At 41.6% G+C, this 20996-nt stretch overlaps 2 protein-coding genes across 3 annotated transcripts in view; one reads left to right on the forward strand and one right to left on the reverse strand.

Annotated features, from left to right (window-relative positions):
- Gopc (golgi associated PDZ and coiled-coil motif containing) overlaps positions 1 to 5015 on the forward strand; it is a 38841-nt gene extending 33826 nt beyond the window's left edge. For both annotated transcript variants that reach the window (XM_055599347.1, XM_055599348.1), the window contains one exon: positions 1326 to 5015. In XM_055599347.1, the coding sequence (XP_055455322.1) occupies positions 1326 to 1456 (131 nt within the window). In that variant the 3' untranslated portion in view covers positions 1457 to 5015. The remainder of the gene's footprint in view (positions 1 to 1325) is intronic.
- Positions 5016 to 14665: 9650 nt separating this feature from the next.
- Positions 14666 to 20996, reverse strand: part of Dcbld1 (discoidin, CUB and LCCL domain containing 1) — a 70366-nt gene continuing 64035 nt past the window's right edge. The window contains exons 9-11 of the mRNA XM_055599390.1: positions 20407 to 20456; positions 17402 to 17521; positions 14666 to 16549 (exon numbers count right to left, since the gene is read on the reverse strand). Coding sequence (XP_055455365.1) covers positions 16029 to 16549; positions 17402 to 17521; positions 20407 to 20456 — 691 coding nt within the window. The 3' untranslated portion in view covers positions 14666 to 16028. The remainder of the gene's footprint in view (positions 16550 to 17401; positions 17522 to 20406; positions 20457 to 20996) is intronic.

Raw genomic sequence — 20996 nt, forward strand, 5'->3', positions numbered from 1 at the left:
CCAAACACGCTGAACAGAACACGTCTTTGTCCCTGACCCAGCATACTGAACAAAAGAGCTGGTCTTAACAAGTACTGTAGTAGTAAGTTTTTGGAAGAATGACTGACAGTTTATGATTCTTCAGTTAGATGGCCATTATCTTTGAATTTTACAGTCTGTTGCTTCAGAGTATTATTGCCAGAAATAAAATATGAGCTCCTAAGTGAAAATTAGTGTTTTATAGAACATGGCATCAATCCCCATGAGCTTGAGACTGGGTTCCTAAAGATAAGTTTGTAATGAGCTGAACGGACATATTAATTGATGTAATTCCTACATAAGGCAATAAAGTAATGAGCTTTTGAATTGCTTTCTTCAGCAATCCAGTGTTTTTCATATGACCTATATGAGATTTTACAAAGTTGTGTGTACAAGTTCACAGTACAAGATAGGCAAGAAAACTCTAGTGTAACTGTGTTGATAATGCCTCAAGTTCCACATATATGGCATATCACTAATAACTGAGCCAAATAATGAAAAGTACGTCTTTTTGGGGGTGGGGGTTGAGGTCTTCCTATGACTTCTAGCCTGGCCAGGGACTGATTGTGTAGGCCATGCAGTCCTTGAACATGGCTCTTCCTGCCTTAGCCTCCTCAGTGCTGAGATGACAGACATGTACTCTCATTCCTGACTAAAATATGTCTCTTGGTTAGCGTGTATACAGATCTTTCTTAGCTTACATAGTGGGTACTATAGTCAGTCAGTTTTACTTATAACCCCATTATCTTTCAGGTAAATTAATATCATCTTTCTTTCTTTCTTTCTTTCTTTATTTATTTATTTATTTATTTATTTATTTATTTATTTATTTATTTATTTATTTATTTATTTATTTATTTTGGTTTATTTCAAGACAGGGTTTTTCTGTGTAGCCTTGGCTGTCCTGGACTTGATTTGTAGAACTGGCTAGCTTCCAACTCACAGCAATCTGACTGCCTGTACCTGGGATTAAAGGAGTATGTCAACATGCGTGGCTTAGCTAGATATTATCTTGCCAGCAGATTAAATGTTTGGCAGTCAACTAACATGTAGTTCAATAAATTAGAAAACTGGAGAAATCTATTTCATAACTTTCAGGTAGCTTTAATAGTTAATACTTTAAAAATGTTGCTATCTGCTATAAGGTGAAAAAAAATCCCTTAAACTATTAATTTGATCAAGACAGTGTTAAGTTTGTCTTATATTGCTGATAGTAATTTCAGTGATTTTTTTTTTCAGTAAAATGATAAAAGTAAACATACTTTCAGCCAAATATACCTGTTTTTTCTTCTTTTCTTTTCTCACAGGGTATAATAAGAAGACAGTGAGTGATACACATGAGAATGGGGACATGGGGGCTTCTGGTGAAAGCCCTGTAGATGACAGTGCTGCCCGAGCAGCTGATCTGCACAGTCTGCATCATAAAAAGGCTTACTAATCCATCCCCAGACACACTGCTTGTCAGACTCTTTGGAATTTGGGGCACTAGGGAAGACAGTGGTAAAGACTGCACAAGATCAGGGAGGCTGTGTGTTGCCTAGAGAAGGGCGGGAACCTCAGGGCTTCGTGTGAACAATTCTAAGTGCATAAACCCCTGTTTTCTGTGGTATACCTTAATTAGTTATTGCATGGAAGGCAATTTTGATTTTCCTGGAATATAAGCACCAAAGCATGTGTTTCCCAAAAGGGTATTACTAGGCTCTTAAGGGCCAAGTGGATGCTGTTTCATTTGGTTCCTTTTCATATTTAACAGGACAGTGCTAACTGGAATTTTCTAAGTATCCTTTACATATAGCAGAGTAAATGATATCACATATTCCCTAAGGATAACTGTGGAATTTCAGAAGACAGAACTTGACTCAGTGAATTGTAGAAATCTAGGTTGACATTTTTGCTCAACTAAAAAATTTGGTTCCAGGTTTTTTAAAAAAGTGTATTGTAAATTCCTGATGTCAAAATTAATTCTTCATGATCATTTATTATGATGAGTTTGCTCTCCAGTTTATTCAACTGCAGTACAAAATAGTTTTCTTTAGGCAATCCTGTATCAATCAATGCTGCACTAGAAATAGTTTTGGGAAAGTTACTGTGCATTTTACTTTGGATTTTTAAAGGAAACGCAGATGAGTGTAAAATACCTGTTCTCAATTATGTTGCTCTGTGTGCATGATATTGGAGCATTACACTATGAATGTCTAGTCTCAAATGTTTATTTCTGGAATTCACGAAAGACGTTTTTATACATTTTGAGTTGTTCATAAGCTTTGTCTTGTGATAGTAAGGAAATATTACTATGTCATGAAATACATTGTGTTCAAACAGCAGTATGCTTTAAGTCCCTGACTTGCCAATCATTTAAAAAGCCAGGAGCCAAGGTGGGCAAGATGAGGTAAAGATATTTTGATACAGTGACCGTATTGGTTTTCACATCAGTTTGTTTGACTAAAGCAATATTTGTGTGCAAACTCTGTAAATGTGTTAGTTCTCTTGTATCAGAGCTAAGCACAGAGTGCCTCTTCCCCTCTTTCCTGATCTACAGACCATTGCAAAGTCAAAATACTATATTTAAAGAGGTGGTGATGATTTTTGCTAAGTCACTGTTTTAAAGGATTTACACCTAAGGGAGTAGTAAATGGGAGAAGCCTACATACAAGGCTTTAGAATAGCAGTATCTTCTTTCTTGGTATGTTTGTTTTTCCCAGATGCACTATATATTTGTTCAAAGTTAAATCTATAAAATGTATATACTTTATTTTGTGATTTTGCTATTTATAAATTCAGTTTTTAACTGTTGCGCATTTATGGTCCGTGGGTGGTTTCATTCTTAACAATATCACCATGTTAACTGGTAACTAGAAGTGCACTTGGTATATTGTTTCTGATGCTGAGCTAGATACTTTGTAGCGGAACATTGCCTGTAAACAAGGATAGTATTTCCATTGTACAAATGAATAAACAAGTTACTTATTATTGTTTGCCCCTGACAGGCTAGGCTTCTTAAAAGAAAGATTGTTTTTTCCTCAGTGTATTCCTCCCATGCCAAACACAAACTCCAATGCATGACTTGAGATCTTCGAAGTAGGTGGTGGCCAGTGTATTCATTTAGGTTAAGAGTATCCATGGTAACAGATCTGAAAACAGTTTTGCTTTGACCTGAAACCATGTTGTTCCTATAGTCTTTCAGCATTGCTTAGGAACGACTATGGCCCTTTTTTTTTTTTTTCTTTTCCTTTGCTTTCCAGAGAATATATGCCTTACTATGACTGAATTATTAGGAAATGTAAGCTGTAGCCCTTTGAATTTTTTCAAGATCTGCACAATAAATGAGTGAGAAGAGTTTTAGAAAATGGATGGGCATTTTTGTGTGCTTGGTCTGAGAGATTGGGTGAGATGGTTACAATATATACTTAGAAAGAGTAATTTATGGTTCTGCAGGTCAGTGTCCTTTACATCTCTGCTTCTTTCTGGTTTGGAAGCAAGTGAGAACACAGTGGCCTAAGTGCTGCTGTGAGCATCCTGGCACTTCCCAGGCCTAGCTGGGAGTTCATTTTAATGTGGGCTTTAGGGATGAACTGGGTATTTAAACTTTTCCCAAAGCACTCAGTGAAAAGTAGTTTTTATACTTCACATTCATGGGAAAGATGCCCGTATAACACTGAATCTTGAACAAAGCCAAAAAGTAGGGGGAAAGCTGTTATAACGCCATTACAATGAAAACATGAAAGAAAGGGGAAATTGTTCAGTAGAACCTGAGGTGTATATGCACTTAACGTACAAAATTGTCTTCTGTGGTTCTCTTTCTGAACATAATGGAAATGCCACATTTGGGCTAGGGATTATTGTTAAATTAAATTTAAGAGAGATGAAGAGCTTGTGAGCCTGTTGATTGGAATTGAACAATTATAAGTAACACAACCTGTCCATGGTGCTGGAATATTCCCCACAGCAGTGGGCTTACGTTGTTTTCATATTTTAAAACAAAATACATTGATTCACATGTAAGGTGATTTATGATAAATGTATTATATCTAGTTAAGTTGAGCTTCATATTCTTAATTAGCCTGTAAATAAATATGGCCTCTTCTACATTAAAGTGGTATTGATCAGACTTGAAGAAAAATAAATGTTTTCTCTTTCATTAACATTAAGTATTTTGGTTTACTGTGGGTCCTAAGTAGCTCCTCCAACTTATACCAACATGTCATGAAATATGCAAAAGGCTGAATCCAGATGCTGGGGTAGAATATTATGGGGTGGGAGGGAACTGTTTAGTCTTACCTGTTTCATCTGATTTGGTTGAAAATGAGGACAGCATTGATAGAAGTGTAAAACCAATACTAGTATTTGAAAGGAAATTCTTTCCTGGCAACATCTACGTATATCTAATTTACAGTTTTCCAAATTATATATTATTTTGGCAGACATTCAGACTGTCTTTCATTTTGAGCACTTAGAAATTTGTGCCTCCTGCCACCGGGCAGCTGTGGTTTAGTTCTCACATCTGTGAGCGTTTTGTGGGGACTGAAGCTCCTGCTTCTTAAGTTCTCTAAGGAAAAGTCTTTTCCAGAATTCCCCCTTAGGCTGTTTGTTGCTCACTTTGTGAGCTATAAAAAGGGACCAGCGTTTGTGTTGTTCATCAGTGTTATGGTTATCACATGATAGTGATATTTTGTTTGACAATAGATGTTTCTCAGGTTGTCTTGAGCCATGAGCACTCTTGCAGCACCCTTGAGAACACATCTCTGATATCTCCAGCAAGAGGACGTACAGCTGCCTTGCTCTGGGATTGTCTGTGTTCAGGCTGAAGTTGTATTTCTTCAGGTGGCTGAATGGCTGACCAGGACAGAGATCCTGTGAGTCATGGAGACTGGCAGGAAGACTCCACATTATAATTCAAGTCGCATTCACACATTCCTCCTCCAGTCATGCACTGGTCCATGGTCTGGTTGCCTCCCCCCGTTTTTCTTCACCAGCTAATAAACTTGTTGCACACAGAGCGCCTTTTTGCCTCAGTGTCTTGATTGGAACGTTGAGTAACACTTGCACGCCACGAGTGAAGAAATAGGTACTAGGTTGGGGATTACAAGCCACTCATCCAGGCTGGAGAGATGGCTCAGTGGCTTAGAGCACCAGCTTCTCCTCTAGATGGACCCGGGTTCAATTCCCAGCACCCACATGGCAGCTCACACCTGTCTGCAACTCCTCTTCCAGAGGATCTGATGCTCATACAGACATATGTACAATCAAAACACCGGTGTACATAAAATATGAATAAACAATTAGAGAGCTGCTCATCTCATGCCCTAAAAGTAATCAGGATGGCCTCTTAACTTGATACCTCCAGTGCTGACACTGGGCCATGGCTCAGTGGTTAAACTTTCAGAGATAGTATACAGAAGATTATTGGCATAGTAGGGCAACAGGATGTTTACTTCCATAGAGAGGACCACTTGTGTGCAGCTTCTGGTTAGTTTATAATCAGGTTTCAGGAAGATACCACCATCTTTTAACTAGTTGGAGGTTCACACACCTGAATTGTCTATACCAACATCAGGATTTGTGTCAGGCATTTGGAATTGTAGTACATGCTAGGCTATGAGTACCTACCGTCTAACCCTATAAAATGTGCTCTGAACAAATCTTTGAGAGCCCACACCCATACAATAGGGTGTGTCTGTCATCTGAGCTCATATCTTCTTACTTTTGTGCCTAAACCTGTATTAAAATATACTGATTAATCCTAACTCTGATCATAGGCTTGGGCCTGTTTCCTTGGTGAATAGACCTTTGTGTGTGGAATGGTGCAAGCCTGTTTAGTAGTGTTGGGAGATTAGACTGTGAATGTAGGCCTTTTCTCTACTGGTTTTTTGTTGTTCCCTACTATAATGAGCCTGATCCTGTGCTCGGCAGTGTGTCCCTTTTGCAAATAGATAACTTGAAGGGGTGTTCTTGGAAACTCCTCAGGGCTATAACTGGGAAAAGAGCCACAGAGAGAATTCTCTGGGACATTCAGCAGTTTGGGTATTAGGAAAACATGGCAATGACAGTGTCAGAACAGCAGAGACGGCTGGTGGGGAGGCTATGATCAAATTGCTAGTACCTCAATGGGAAAGCTAGTCCTGAGAGAGGGGAAAGAGTTCTGAGGAAGCCTCCCTTCCTATGGGGAGGAGACTGAAAGAGGGCATTCCGGTGAGTTTTTGCAGAACATCTAATCTTTAAAGCTAATGGGGAAACCTAGAACCTTGAAATACACGGAGATATTTTGGATGGGTGTTCCTGAGGATGGTGACTTCTGAATGGCTTGATCTTGCAAAAGCTCATGCTTCCTATTAAAAACTCTTGTAAAAGTAGCCCATCTTTGGGGGATGGAGACATGGCTCAGCGGTTAAGAGAACAGGGTTCAATTCCCAGCACCTATATGGCAGTTCACAGTGGTCTAAGTCCAGATTCATTCGATCCCACATCTCTGCACAGACATGCATGCAGGCAAAACACAAATGCACAAAATTTTTTTAAGTCAAAAAATACATAAAACAGTAGCCCACCCTTCCTTTTAAAACCTCGTACTTAGGGAAAATTCATACTTAGAGATTGCTGCTACCACCCCATATCCTGAGACAGTAGGAACCCCACTTACTCTGCTGCCTGACATATAACTAGGGTTAAGGTCCAGCAACGTTTAACTGAAGATACTCAGTGTAAGAGAATACTATACAACAAGAAGTGTTAGAATGAAGCTGGCATGGTGGCATGTTCCTGTAAGCCCATCACTTAGAAGGCAGCATCGAGCATAAGCTTTGCAATACATATAGTCCCAGGACAGCCCAGCCTATGCAGAATACGGCTCTGCTTCCCTGACACCCTACCCCAATGTCACAATTAGCATGTTCTGCCAAGAACCAATAGAGTGTTCTAAGGCTGAGATGAGAGGTTATGATCAAGGAATATAAAAAGGAACCCTAGCTGCAGGGAGGGAGGAAAAGAATGCTTATAAGGAGCATACTTAACCACAAGAATACAAAACTCAGGAGGGAAAAGGAAAGATATACTGGATATTATTTTGCTCTCCAAAAGCTGATATGTTAGTACAAAACAGATTAAGACAAAAAAAGCATTTGGGATAGAGGAGGTTTGTTTGTTTTACAGTTTACTACAAGATTTGGAATAATTCTAACCTTGTGGCTTAGTCTCTTTCTGTTGCCATGATAAAGACACCATGGCTAAGGCAGCTTAACAGAAGAGTTTATTTGGGGTTTTCATTTTCATTTAGAGTCCATGCCCATTATGGCTGAGAGCCTGGCAGAGAGCAGCAGGCACTTGAGCAGTAGCTCATAAACATGAAGCAGAGGGAGCTACCTGGGAATGAATGGGCTTTGGAAACCTCACAGCCCACTATCAGTTATGCACCTCCTCAGACAAGACAACACCTCATCCTCCCCAAACAGTTCCATCAGCTGGGGACTAAGTACTCAAATACATGAGCCTATTTAGGAGGACCGTTCTTACTCAAACCCCCACACCTTGTTTATACCCACTTAAAATATTCTTAAAATATATAAAGGGCGGGAAAAGATGTCCCAGTGGGTAAAAGCATTTGCCTCAAGTTTGATGACTTGAGTTTGATCTCTGGAAACCAAAGTGGAGGAAGATGAACTCCTGGAGGCTCTCCTCTGACCACCATGCAAAAGTCATGGTACACACACACATCTGGAACCCAGAGCAGAGGTAGACATTCACAAAAAAAAAAAAAAAAAAAAAAAAAAAAAAAAAAAAAAAAAAAAAAAATTAAAAGAAGGCAAGCACTAACATACACGGACACCACACACAAATATAATAACTAATAATATAATTAATAAAAATTGGTAGAACCCCAAGAACATTATAAAAATCTGTCATAGCAATCTCAACACATAATGTAAGAAATCATAATGTAAAGAAATCAAGATTTGAATAAGGGCTTGCTATAAACTTTAAGTGAAAGCTGTATTTTTATATTTTGTGAAATAAAGACCTGTATTTTCTAACTAGAAAGATGGATGAATGATCTGTAACAAGGAAGCTTGGTTAAATGTAAAACACAAACTGGTAAGTTTAGAAAGGTAGGTGCAATTTGAGAAAGTGCCAGTAGAGGGCAAGAGATCCCAAAAGCTGCGTTTGACCTACTAGACTAGAAGGCTTATTTGAGGAGCCTGAAACAACTAGACCCATTCTAAAATGAATACATTGAAGATTAGAGAAGTTACATTATTTGTTCAGGGTCACACCGTGTCAGTCATGATTCAGATCCCCCTCTTCATTCTCTAATAAGCCACGAAGAAACAAAAAGGAACTACAGGTGAGTTTAAAGTCCTTCAGTGGTTTTTTACATTATTTTCATTTTTCTTGAATGACACAAGAATTGATGGAGCCTAGGTTTAGAGCAGTTCTAATGTTTTTAATGTAAGGGGATGAGCCCCCATAAGCTCATATACTAAAATGCTTGGTTCTCAGTTGGAGGAGGTATGGCCTTGTTGAGGTTTCAAAAGCCCATGCCATCCTCAGTCTCTCTTTCTCTGCCTTCAACTTGTTGATAAGCTGTAAAGTCTCAGCGAGTGTTTCAGCACCGTGCCTGCCTGCCGCTGTACTCCATGTCATGATCATGGACTCACCATCTGAAACTTTAGGCAGGTCCCAATTAAATGTTTTCTTTGTATAAGTTGCCTTGCTCATGTCTCCTGACAGCCATAGAACAGTAACTGAGACAGTAACCTTTGCAGGAAAAGGGCACTATTTTCTACCCAGAGGAACTGGGTTTTTGATGTGTTATGTAATTAGCTAAGGATTTTTTTTTTTATTCCCTGTATGTGAGATGAAAATGTAGAACTAATGCCTTAATGCCTTATCCACTGTACCACCTACCTTCTTTTTTTTTTGGGGGGGGGGGGTTGAGACAGGGTTTCTCTGTGTAGACCAGGCTGGCCTTGAACTTAGAGCAATCGGTCTGCCTTTCCTCCCTGAGTACTAGGATCAAAGGTGTGTGCCACCGTGCCTGGCTCCACCTGCCCTTTTACTGGGGATTGCTTGGAACCAGGCTTTTCTTTGTCCACATCCCAGGAGCTAATCCATGAAATAAGTTTTGCAAAAGTGAGAGTTTAATTCAACATGCAACCACAAAACACAAGTAGTGGAGTACTGGGCTCATCTGTCTCCCTAAGCATTGGTATTAGATCATTTTTTTTAAATAATTTAAGTTTTATTGTATGTGTTCAGGTGTTTTGCCTGAATGTATGTCTGTGCATTACATGTATGCCTAGTGCTCGAGGAGGCCAGCAGGGGGCATCAGGTCTCCTAGAATTGGAGTCACAGACAATTATGAACACCTGGGAATTGAACCTGGGTCCTCTGGAAGAATAGCTAGTGTTCTTAATCCACTGAGCTCTCTCTCCAGCTCCATGGACTCAGAGGACTTACGGGATGAACAAAACAGGGTGTCTGGGCTGTGGGAAAACGTGATGAGATGAGCATGGATCAAGAAGTCAGTGCTCTCTTCCTGTGTAAACTCTACTGATGGCTCATTAGAGTCTCATTAGAGAGCCACACTAGGCTCTCTTCAAATCCCTGACGAAAAGCAGCTTTAAACAGTTATTACAAAAGGCAGGCACAGTGGTGAATGCTTATACTCCAGCAGATGGGACTCAGAGGCAGGAGGATTGTCTTAAGTTTGAGGACAGCCTATGCCACAGAGTGGTTCCAGGACTCCAAAGCTACACATGTCTCAAAAGAAATGCACAGTCAACCAGGCATGGTTGTTCAAGCCCAGTACCTGGAGGCTATGTCAGGAGAACTGCTGAGAGTTTAAGGCTAATCTGGGCTACGTAGTGAGTTTGAAACCCTGGACTATATAATAAGACCTTGCCTTGAAACAAGAAATGAAGGAAACAAATAAAACCCGCTGTCTTGTTTAGATTTACTATTGCTGTGATGAAACACCATGACCAAAAGCAAGTTGGGAAGGAAAGGGTTTATTTGGCTTACACATCCATATTGTAATCCATCACTGAGGGAAGTGAGGGCAGGAACTCAAATAGGGCAGGAACCTGGAGGCAGGAACTGATGCAGAGTACATGGAGGGGTGCTGCCTACTGGCTTGCTCCTCATGGCTTGTTCAGCCTGTTTTCTTACAGAACGAAGGACCATCAGCCCAGGGGTGGACCCACCACAATGTGGGCTTCCCACATCAATCACCAATTAAGAAAATGCTGTACAGGTTTGCCTACAGCCCAGCCTTATTGAGGCATTTTCTCAGTTGAGGTTCCCATCTCTCAAATGACTAACCTATGTCAAGTTGACACAAAACTAGCCAGCATACCCTTCAAACAGAAAGCCACCATTACCACACTGATATGTAACCTAAAGAAAGACTAGTGTGCATCTAGATTCATGGTCCTCTGGTGACTTCGAAAAGAATGTCCTTGTTGATTTTAAACATTTAACTATGGATGAAGAATGGTAAGGCCATTTTTCTTTTCTTTTTTTTTTTTTTTTTTAGAAAAATTTGGTTTTCCTTTTGTGTATGTGAATATTTTGCCCATATGCATGTCTGTGTACCACGTGCATGCCTGATGTCCTCAGAGGTCAAGAGAGCATCAGATACTCTGGAGCTGGGTTACAGTTACGAACTGCCATGTGGTTCCTAGAAATTGAACCCAGGTTCTCCACTGCAGCAACCAGTGCTCTTAACCACTGAGCTGCCTCTCTTTCCAATCCTTAGGCTTAGGCTTTTTTTTTTCTTTTTGCAAATTTTATATTTTTATTAAAACATTTATTTTGTGAGGGATGAGGCATGATGTTTTCAAGTTTGATAGCAAGCATCTTTACCCAATTCATACTGGGTAAAGTTAAGGTGCTTTTTTGTTGTTATAATAATGATTATAATAATAATAATGTATACAGTGTTCTGCCTGTGCACCAGAAGAGGGCACCAGATTTCATTATAGATGGTTGTGAGCCATCATGTGGTTGCTGGGAATTGAACTCAGGACCTCTGGAAGAGCAACCAGTGCTCTTAACCTCTGAGCCATCTCTGCAGCCCTAAGGTTAAGTTTTTAAGTTAACACACAAAGCAATGGTTCTTTTGTTGTTTGTTTTGTTTAACTGTAGTTCAGAAATGTGGTTTGAGAATAACCCTTCCAGCCAAGCTAAACAGGCCTACGAGAAGTTCAGGAGCACTTTATTTAGCATAGCTCATTAGTCAGTAACAACAGATGTGAGAGCTTTCCATTCTGGTACAATAAATGGAAACACTTAAAGGTATGTCATAGCATGTGCCCTCCTAACATGGGAGGTAGAGGCAGGAGGATCACAGGTTCAAGATTATCCTCAACTACATAGAGAGTCAGAGGACATCCTGTGGTACCTGAGAGTTTGTCTCAGTAAGATAAAAATAATATAAAAACCCTTCAAAATAACAAACTGTCAGGCACAATTTTAACTGGGAGGAAAAAGGAGGCATTAGTGAGTTGCTGGAGTATTTTCATTGTAGGTAAGTGAGGTAGGTTCATGGTACTTGAGAATTCTCTTCCTCGATACTTAAAAAAACGTTTTTCAAAAGAGGACCCCGGGGTAAGATGATCAATCCTCACTTAGAAAGACAAATAGGATGGGCATTGGACATAGGAGAAAACAAGTAACAGGACAGGAGCCTACCGCAGAGGGCCTCTGAAAGGCTCTACCTAGCAGTGTATCAAAACAGATACTGAGACTCATAACCAAACCTTCGGCAGAGTGCAGGGAATCATATGAAAGAAGGGGGAGTTAGTATGACATGGAAAGGATAGGAGCTCCACAAGGACCAAATATATGTGGGCACAGGGGTCTTTTCTGAGACTGACACTCCACCAAGGACCATGTATGGATATAACCTAGAACCTATGCTCGGACGTAGCCCATTATAGCTCAGTAACCAATTGGTTTCCCATAGTAAGGGGAACAGGGACTATTTCTGACAGGAACTCAAGGGCAGGCTCTTTGACCTCCCCACCCCCCCAAGGGAGGAGCAGTCCTGCTAGGCCACAGAGGAGGACTTTGCAGCCAGTCCTGAAGATTCCTGATAAAACAGGGTCAGATGAAAGGGGAGGAGGTGCTCCCTAATCAGTGGACTTGGAAAGGGGCAGGGAGGAGATGAGGGAGGGTGGGATTGGGAGGGAATGAAGGAGCTTAAAAAAAAAAAGTATGCCATGTAAGACGATTGTTTTCCTTGGAGTATCCCGTAGTCTTCCTATACCAGATTCTTACTTCATTTTTTTCTCATGAACTGGGATATGAGATACATGTTCCAAACGCTGTCAAGGGAGGAGTGAGACCGAAGTAAACAGGTGAGGAGGTTATGATTGAGGTCTTGAGAAGCTCTAGTCTCTTAGCCCCAGGAGGACATAATTTCTGTTTTAGTCCCTTCACAGGGATGTCTTCTTGCCTAACTCTTAGCGGTGGAGGTCCCTCTTCTGGACACGTTTGCAGGGTGGATTTATTGGCCCTATCTGTTGGAAGATTAACATCCGTGGACACTCGATCTACTGATGCTGAGATTAGAGGAATGGGCTCTGCCTTGGGAAGGGTGAGTGAGAGCCCTGGGCGAACTCTTGACTGGGTACTACTCCAGTCTGGAAAACACAAACTTTACCAGCATATACAACAAACACAAGCAAAAAAATTCAGGAGGGAATAATGGTGACCAATGTCACCCAAAGTGGCAGAAGCCAGACAAAATTAACATCCTTAAGCAGCCCTTTGGTGTTGCTTGGGTTCTCACAAGGGCTGTGGGGAATAGATTACTCCAGTGCTCCAAAGCTCCAGGGTTGTCTACCATAGCCTGATAAGGTTTAACTAAGGCTGTGGTTGATTGACCTCTTCTACTTTTCAATCAGTCAATCAATCAATCGTCTTAGACAAAGTTTCTCTGTATAACCCTGGCTGTCCTGAAACTCACTCTGTAGACCAGGCTGGCCTTGAACTCAGCCTCTGCCTCCGGAGTGCTGGGATTAAAAGGTGTGTGCCACTACTGCCTAGCATTCTTCTATTTTACTCAGGGCTGGAGAGGGCAGGTGGAATAAAGCTTGTCATTAATTTTAAGAGGAATAAGATGGTTCAAGTTACCTTTGCAACAGAAGGCCCCTATCACTTTGGAGAGATTTGGGGAGCCCTAATATAGAGATGCTTCCTCTCAACAGGCATCAAGTACTTTCATGGCCTTTTCTGTTTTAGTGAGAGAGGCTTCCCTCTGTCCTAGGAAATGGTCTGTAGGCCCTGTCTGTGGACATTCCAGCCTGGCTTTCAAGGTTTCGAGGTAAAGTTTAATTGCTATTCTTTCTCTGTAGGGCAGTGGTTCTCAGCCATCTAATGCTGCAGCCCTTTAATACAGTTCCTCCCGTTGTGGTGACCCCCAACCATAAAATTGTTTTCATTGCTACTTCATAACTGTAATTTTGCTAGTTATGAATCATGATGTCAACATCTGTTTTCCCATGGTCTCAGGTGACCCCTGTGAAAGGGTCATTCAACCCCCAAAGGGGTCATGACCAATAGGTTGAGAACCGCTGCTATAGAGGCATCTAATATTAGACAGTTGTTAGTCTCAGTACCCTAGAAGCAGAGGCAGGAAGATGGGTCTCTGTGAGTTTGAAGCCAGCCTGGTCTACATAGAGTTCCAGAACAGCCAAGAATGTGTGGAGAGACCCCAACTCAAAAAAAAAAAAAAAAAGGTGAAGAAAGGCACAATGGTCTGGAATGTAATTCCCGGTGGTGTTGCGGCTCCCTCTTTTGGCTTGTCGGGGCACTGCATGCATGTGACATACAGACATACATGCATGCGCATACAATAACTTTTTTTTTTTAATTCCATGGAGGAGATACCGGAAGGGAGTTGTTTTGTATGTAAATTTGCTAATTTTGAACATTTTCATAGTTCTATGACATACCTTCCATGAGAGAGCGGCTTCTATCAGGTCTCAGAAGATGTTCCTTCCACAGGAGGTTGTCTCCTGAGTTTAACCAGTTTTCATTCTACTTCTGAAGAGAAGTACAGGAAATGTCTTTGGTAATTGTGATGAAATGGGAGGGTCTGGGACAAGGGCCATGAGTTTCTATAATTGTGCAGTAGTTTCCATGAAAGCTCAAGGGTTCACTTCAAGCTTCTTAATTTTGTCTGGCGAATTACTGCCGTGGCTCCTCATGAATCTGCCCCATCGATTTCCCTGCAGTCAATCACTACTGCCTGATCTTAGCCAACAACATCAGAAGTTGCCCTTGGGACAGTTTCAATCACACTTTCTACAAATCCTTAGGAAAAGCAATCATTCCAAAAGTGACTGGGCACCAAGTATCAGATGCTCTAATTATAACTATTTAACCTGACAGTGTGACTTAAAGCCTATTATAGAGGAAAAGTAAAACCAGATATGCGAGGGTGCATATCTGGAATCTCAGCAGTTGAGAGGCAAAGGCAGGGGGATCAGAAATCCAAGGTCATCTTAGGCTACACTGAGAGTTGATAGCCACCGTGGGCTATATGAGAGCCTGAACTTAAAAAAAAAAAAAAAGATGGAAATTGAGTTATAAGGTGAGCCTCTCACTAGCCCAGCAAGCAGGGGCTGAAAAGAGTTCAGAGGCTCTCTGATTTAGCATAGTTTATTACAATTAGTATACACACAAAGTCATGTAAACGCCATAAAGTAAATGGTTTAACCTCCACTGTAACCAACAGATAGTCTGCCCTGACCTTTCAGCACCCTATTTTTAACACAGAATTCACAGAAAATGAAAATCACACAAATAGGATTACAGTACAGTTTTTAAGGATTTTTGTTTTTGTTTTTTGTTTTTTTTTTGGTCCATGTTGTCTATCACTAAACAAGACATATCCTTTTTCCTCTTTGGCAAAAAGAGGTTAAATCCCCCCAGTTAATTCACAGAGTAAACTCAGGGAAGAACACTGAGCATGAGGTACAGATGAAACCTGGGCTACTCTTTATGAGTCTAAGCACATAGTCAAGAGAAAACTCGTTTTTATATCACCAATACAGTTACCAGCTCGGCCCGAGAAAAGTTCTGCTTAGAACACATTTCAAGCGGCAGCTGTTGATTTTCCAGGGACAATGGAAGTCACTGATGTGCTCTGTTTCCGGAGAAAGTTGTAAGATGGAGGGCCTCTGAGCTCAGCTATACTTTTAATCTGAGGTTTAGAAATGCCTGACTGTGTCCCGAGCTACAACTGCCACCTTCATTTAACACTGTGCAGTAAGGCCAGGCCCTTTCCGTAAAGAACGTGGTCCCTCGGCGTGCAGCTGGCTCCCATGCAGGCCACAGGACGGTGGACTGCCCGGCTCCTCTCAAGGAAAGTCTAAGGAAGCAGGAAGCAGGCAGCAGGCTCTGAGCTGGGATGCTCGCGTCATAAAGACACTGCCTCGGTGGCTATCAATTGTCCACCCCAGTGTGCTTTTCATGTTTCAAGTAATTTCATTTCTTCCAGGAGAAAGAATGTTAAAAAAAAAAAAAAATGCTTTCAGTTTATCGGAAAGGAAATGGCCTACCACAACCAGATAGGGTTTTAAACAGACCTGCTGCTAACAATGTCAGATAATCAAACACACGGAGATACATGAACACACACTGTCACAGCTCTGCAAATCCTGCATTTTCTCCTTAAGCCCTGTGTGGAAAAAGAAAAAAAAAAAAGAAACCCACCATAAACCTCGTTACTTTAACTCGTGTTAAATATAACTGTACAAATTGCACATTTTACAGCACACCATCACAGTTAAGAGAAACGAGAAACGTCTCCTTGTTCTAGCGCAACAGAAACCAGCCGGCTCTGCTGGAAGGGTCTGGGAACAAAACCAGCTGCACAGTTCTGTAAACAATAAGTGAGGTTGTCTCTAGGATCCTGAAGAGCCGCACCCGTGAACTCGCTCACACTTCTTCCAGTGACTCGCGGCGGCGCGCGCTCAGTACCACAGCAGGTTTTCTTCACATTGGGTTCACAAAAGGGCAGTCACGGCCATCTGGTCGAGGGGTGCAAGACCGTTTCTGGGTGCTGAATAAGCTCCACTCCCCTCAGCAGCCGCCTGTGACTGAGAGGAGGGGTCTCTGCTGTCTGAGAAGCTGCTGGAGGCTGGCTGGTCATAGCCACCACCCACAGGCTTGGGGCTCGCTGGCCTCTGATAGCCTTCACTCTGGATGGCCCCTGCGGCCAGAGGATAGCCTCCGGAGGAAAGGGAGTGTTTGTGAGTGGGCCTGGGCCCGGGCACTCGGTAGCCGTTCTGCGTGGAGAAGGTGTGGGCGCGCAGCAGGTGCCGCTCCACGATGGGTGTGGCGTACTCAGGCTCCGAGTGCGTCAAGGGCAGTGCGTACTCGTGGCGGCCCGAGCGGTGAGGACAGTCATAGTGGCCGCTGGCCTCAGTACCCACTCTGGCCTCCTCAGTGTCTGTGTCCATGGGCCGGAAGGTAGAGCCCTTTCTCGTGACTGTCCCTGTGCCAATCATGAGAGGCTGCTGGTAATCTAAAAGCAAACGGGCATCATTAGGGCAGCAGCTGATGAAGCAAGAGAATTAGGGGACAGGGGTAGTTCAGTGGAAGTAACAGCTAAGCAGTAGGACTGGGCTCAGGGTTGAGACAATGAAAGAACCTTAATTATGTGCCAAGACTCTTCTAAGACAGTAAAATAATTCAAGTCTTTTTAGAAGTGAGGCAACTGTAATTCCATGTTACAGAAGGTGACAAAGGAACTTTTCTCAAATCATGCAGTTGCCTGGCAATGGAGTCAGGACTTGAAGCCATGTTTCTGGTACAAGCTGTGTTTTAGCCACCTGTCAGATCGTGGGGTCTGTGGAAGTCTCACTCAGAATGTAAGCACTAGCTTCCTGAGGGAACTCTGGGGTCAAGCTGAAGAAGATTAACACTCAGGAAATAAAACTAGAAGAGAGATAAACAGACAGATGCTTTTTTTGGAGATACTGAGCCATTCTCACCCAGACAGGCTCCTTAATCTATCTCCCTCTCCTCAAAGGTAGGATTTATTAACACCTCATTCAATTAGTCTTTTTCAACCATCTTTCCCAGTACTTTAATAATAATAATAATAATAAAAAAAAAACTGAGTAGCAGACATTTGAGCTTCCAGAGACTAGCAGTGCTGGGGTCCCCTTACTGTTTATGTCATTATGTGCCCTGCACGTAGGTATACTTGGTTCAGCTGAAGGGACTATTTGTGTCAGCTTGAAACTCTTCACAGGGAACAGTGGAAGAAAGGTACATTTCTGCTTCAGGAAAGGATCATAGCCTCGCTGCTGTCCTGCTTCATGTTTCCCACAAGCAGAACCTAAGTGCACTGTCCTTAGGGCATGACACTCACCTGCCATGTCACTAGTGATGAGATCCAACTTTTGTGTCACCTCCTTTTCATTGTCATAGCTGATGGTAAATTCAGCCGACTGATGCCTGGCAAATGGATATTTAATCTGCTTCCAACAGCCTGATATACAGAGAATATGAGACAATGAATCAGGCATGTAACTCACACACCTCATGTGTTCCTCGAGGTGTCAGAAATCAGTATTGTACAGGATGTTCACAAACCCACAGCCACGGCTCTTCAGTTGTATGCTGAGTATAGCATGATGAGGCAGGCCTTTCAATAGATACATTACCTACTGATAGCTCTATCTATCTATCTATCTATCTATCTGTCTATCTTAGGGTCCCTTTGCATGGCCTTGCCTGTCCTAAAACTCATTATGTAGACCAGGCTGGCCTTGAAGTCTCAGAGATCTGCCTGCTTCTGCTTCCCGAGTGCTAGGATTAAAGGTATACACCACCATGCCTGGCTCCCATTGATACTATAAATGTTTTTGTGGACTGGAGAGCTCAGTGGTTAAGAGCACAGGCTGTTCTTCCAGGACTCTGTTTCGATTCCCAGCACCCGCATGGCAGCTCAAAACCATCTGTAACTCTAGTCCCAGGGAATTCAACACCCTCTTCTTGACCCTGTGGACACCAGACATGGACATAGTACGCAGACATACATGTGGACAGAAAAAGCACCCACACACATTAAAAAAGTGTGATCTCCACGCACTGGAACCATCTGTGCAGTTTTGTCACCATCCGCTCTAGAGGAATTTTAATTCTCAACATGGCTGCTTTGATAAGGGATCACATCCAAAGATGTTCTAGGTCTGTGTGATCCTGCTGGAATACAGACACACCTTTAATCCAGGAGAGAGAAGCAAGCAAATCTGAATTCAAGGACAGCCTGGTATAGAACAAGTTTCAGGTAAAGAAAAGCTTAGATCCAGGCATGTTAGCACACACCTTTAATCCTAAGCAGTGATGGTAATGTAAAGTTAGTTTCTAGAAGGAAGCAGACATGTTTGAAAGTTATGTCTACTTGAGTGGCAGAAACAGTAACAGGTCAGAGAAAGACTTTGACAGAATAGGATATGTCCAACTATCATGAGAAGAGAGAGGAAAGAGAAGCTACTTTAGGGGCAATGTAGACAGCGAGGGGGCACTTTTACAGGGACAATAATAGACAGGTTACAGAGAGAACTCAGGTGAAGACTGAATGAGCCAGAGTATGAGAAGGAGCCAGAAGATTAGAACAGATTGCAGGAATTAGTATGAGGCTAAGCAGAGAAATTTCAGGGGCTGAGAGAGAAGCCAGATTGAATAGTTGGAAGAGGAGTTTGAGCCAGAACAGCTGAGTTGAATAAGCCACCCTAAAGCTCAGAAAGAAGAAGTGTGAGTTTATTCACAATAAGTCTCAGAGGTAGAAAACATTCAAGGTCTGGCTTAGATTGTATGGAGGCTGGAAACTTCCAGGACGAGGCCCAGGTTAGCAGGAGGAGGCAAGTAAGCCTCTGAGACAACAAAAGTTACAGGAGAATAAAAGTTCCTTTTACAATCCACATAAACTCAGACCCCAGAGGACACAATACAGCTGTTGTTCAGACTCGACCTCTCCTGAGCATGCATCTTCAGGCCTCCCCTGTATTTTCTGAGAAATTGAAGAAAGAACCAGGCAAGGATCATGTGTTTGTTTCGGAGAATTTCGAAGACACAGGTCAGCGGTATTCACCTTTAACCCCAGCACTAAGGATGCCAAGGCAGGAGGATTGCCAGGAACCTGAGTCCACCCTGGGCTGTATAGTGAGTTCAAAGTAATCGTGAGCTACATGTGGAGGCTCTGTCTCAAGAACACAGAGAACTACCAAAGGAAGAAACAGAAAGGAGACCCAGCAATGAGTTAGCTGTGCTCTGAGAGACACTGGGAGATGTCAGGTCTATCTGTGCTGTCCTATACGCTAAGCTCTTCAGGAGGCTCAAACAGAAAGGGGAAACAAAAGATTAAGGCCTGTCTGAGCTATAAAGTGAGTTTAAGACTGGCTTAGGAAACTTAATGAGACCCATCTAAAAATAAAGAGTGAGGGAAAAGGGGGCTAAGGATGTAGCCCAATAGTACAGCGAATTCTTGTTTAACCCTTGGTTGTGCATGAAAGACACCTGAAAATACTCTGTGTGTGTATTTTTTGTTGTGGAGGTGATGACGGTAAACTGCATGTAACGCGAATGACTGTGTGTGCCCGTGCCATGGTATGTTTAGAGGACAGCTTTCTGAAGTCAGGTCTCTTTTTCTACCTCGATGTGGGTTCGGGAGATCAAACTCAGGCCATCTCATTAGCCCTGAATGTATTTACGTCTTTTGAATCTAAGGACAGAACCCCAGCCAAGCACACAATCACTTCACTGACAGCGCAGCTGTCACTTCTCCTTGATGACAGACAGTGTAGCAATCTAATTTTCAGTACACACACACAAATGAAAAGAAAAAAAAAACACATTTAAATGGGACTCATGCTAAATACAGATATGATGGCATAAAAACTCTGAAGTAGAATATAGATTATACCTTGAACCAGGAGTATGAACAATCCCTCTTTCCTTAAGTTGCTTTTTTCAGATTTTTTTTTTTAATCATAGCAACAGGAAAAGACACTAAAACACTCCCCTTTAGTCACTTTATGGCGTGCCCAAAGCAAAATATTGGCCATTCATTTCTGTTCATTATAACTGTTCTAGTTCATTATTATTTAGCTGTTTGTCAAGTTCTCACCGTGCCTAATATATAAATTACACATTATCAGATCTATGCATGTGAGGACTTTACATAAAAGATTTAGTTCTATCCACGTTTTTGATCCAGCCCTTGGTATCTTGGAACATATCACCCATAATCCACAGATAAAGGGGCTGACTGGATAAGAAACCAGGACCTGGTAGCTACAAATGTGCTGCAGTAACAAATCTTGCCCTTTTCCCGAAAGATAGAATAAACTGTAGATGAAGCTTTTAACCAACCTGTTTTCTGAGCCTCAGCCGATACATATGGATTTCCTTTTTTCTTCCTCCTATCAAGACAAAAAATCCAACTAAATATTCATAATCCAATTTGTCTGCCTTTTCTCCTCATCTAATATAGAGATCAGAACTCCTTACTTCATAGGCTGTTCTGAAGACTTAATGAACTAGAATCTCTCACATGCTTACAAACGCATGTGTATATGTAGGATTATATATAAATATATCTTATAATTAAGGTCACAATATTTTCACTAAAAGAATATACAGGAGTTTTATTTTATGTATTAGTAAGCAGTGTATTATTATTTGATTTTCTCAGTGGCTTGGGAATCCAATAAAATCCTTAAGTAATTTGTGGTGATCACTTTTATATTCTGTTTTCTATAAAGTACAAATTATAGGTGCTTTAAAAACAATTAACATTATCAGTTATGTTGAAGATGTTCAGCATTCTGTTTATACTAATGTGGGTATTTATAAGTTCTAAAGCTATTTAAAATGTAAAAAGAACTTAATATTTTCTACCTTCGTTTAACTCTTGTTATAATAATATAAATGTGTAGGGTTATGGAAAAGATTCGGTACCC

The sequence above is a fragment of the Psammomys obesus genome, unplaced genomic scaffold, assembly GCF_907164565.1.
Source record: "Psammomys obesus unplaced genomic scaffold, mPsaObe1.curated_primary_1811, whole genome shotgun sequence".
Taxonomy (NCBI): domain Eukaryota; kingdom Metazoa; phylum Chordata; class Mammalia; order Rodentia; family Muridae; genus Psammomys; species Psammomys obesus.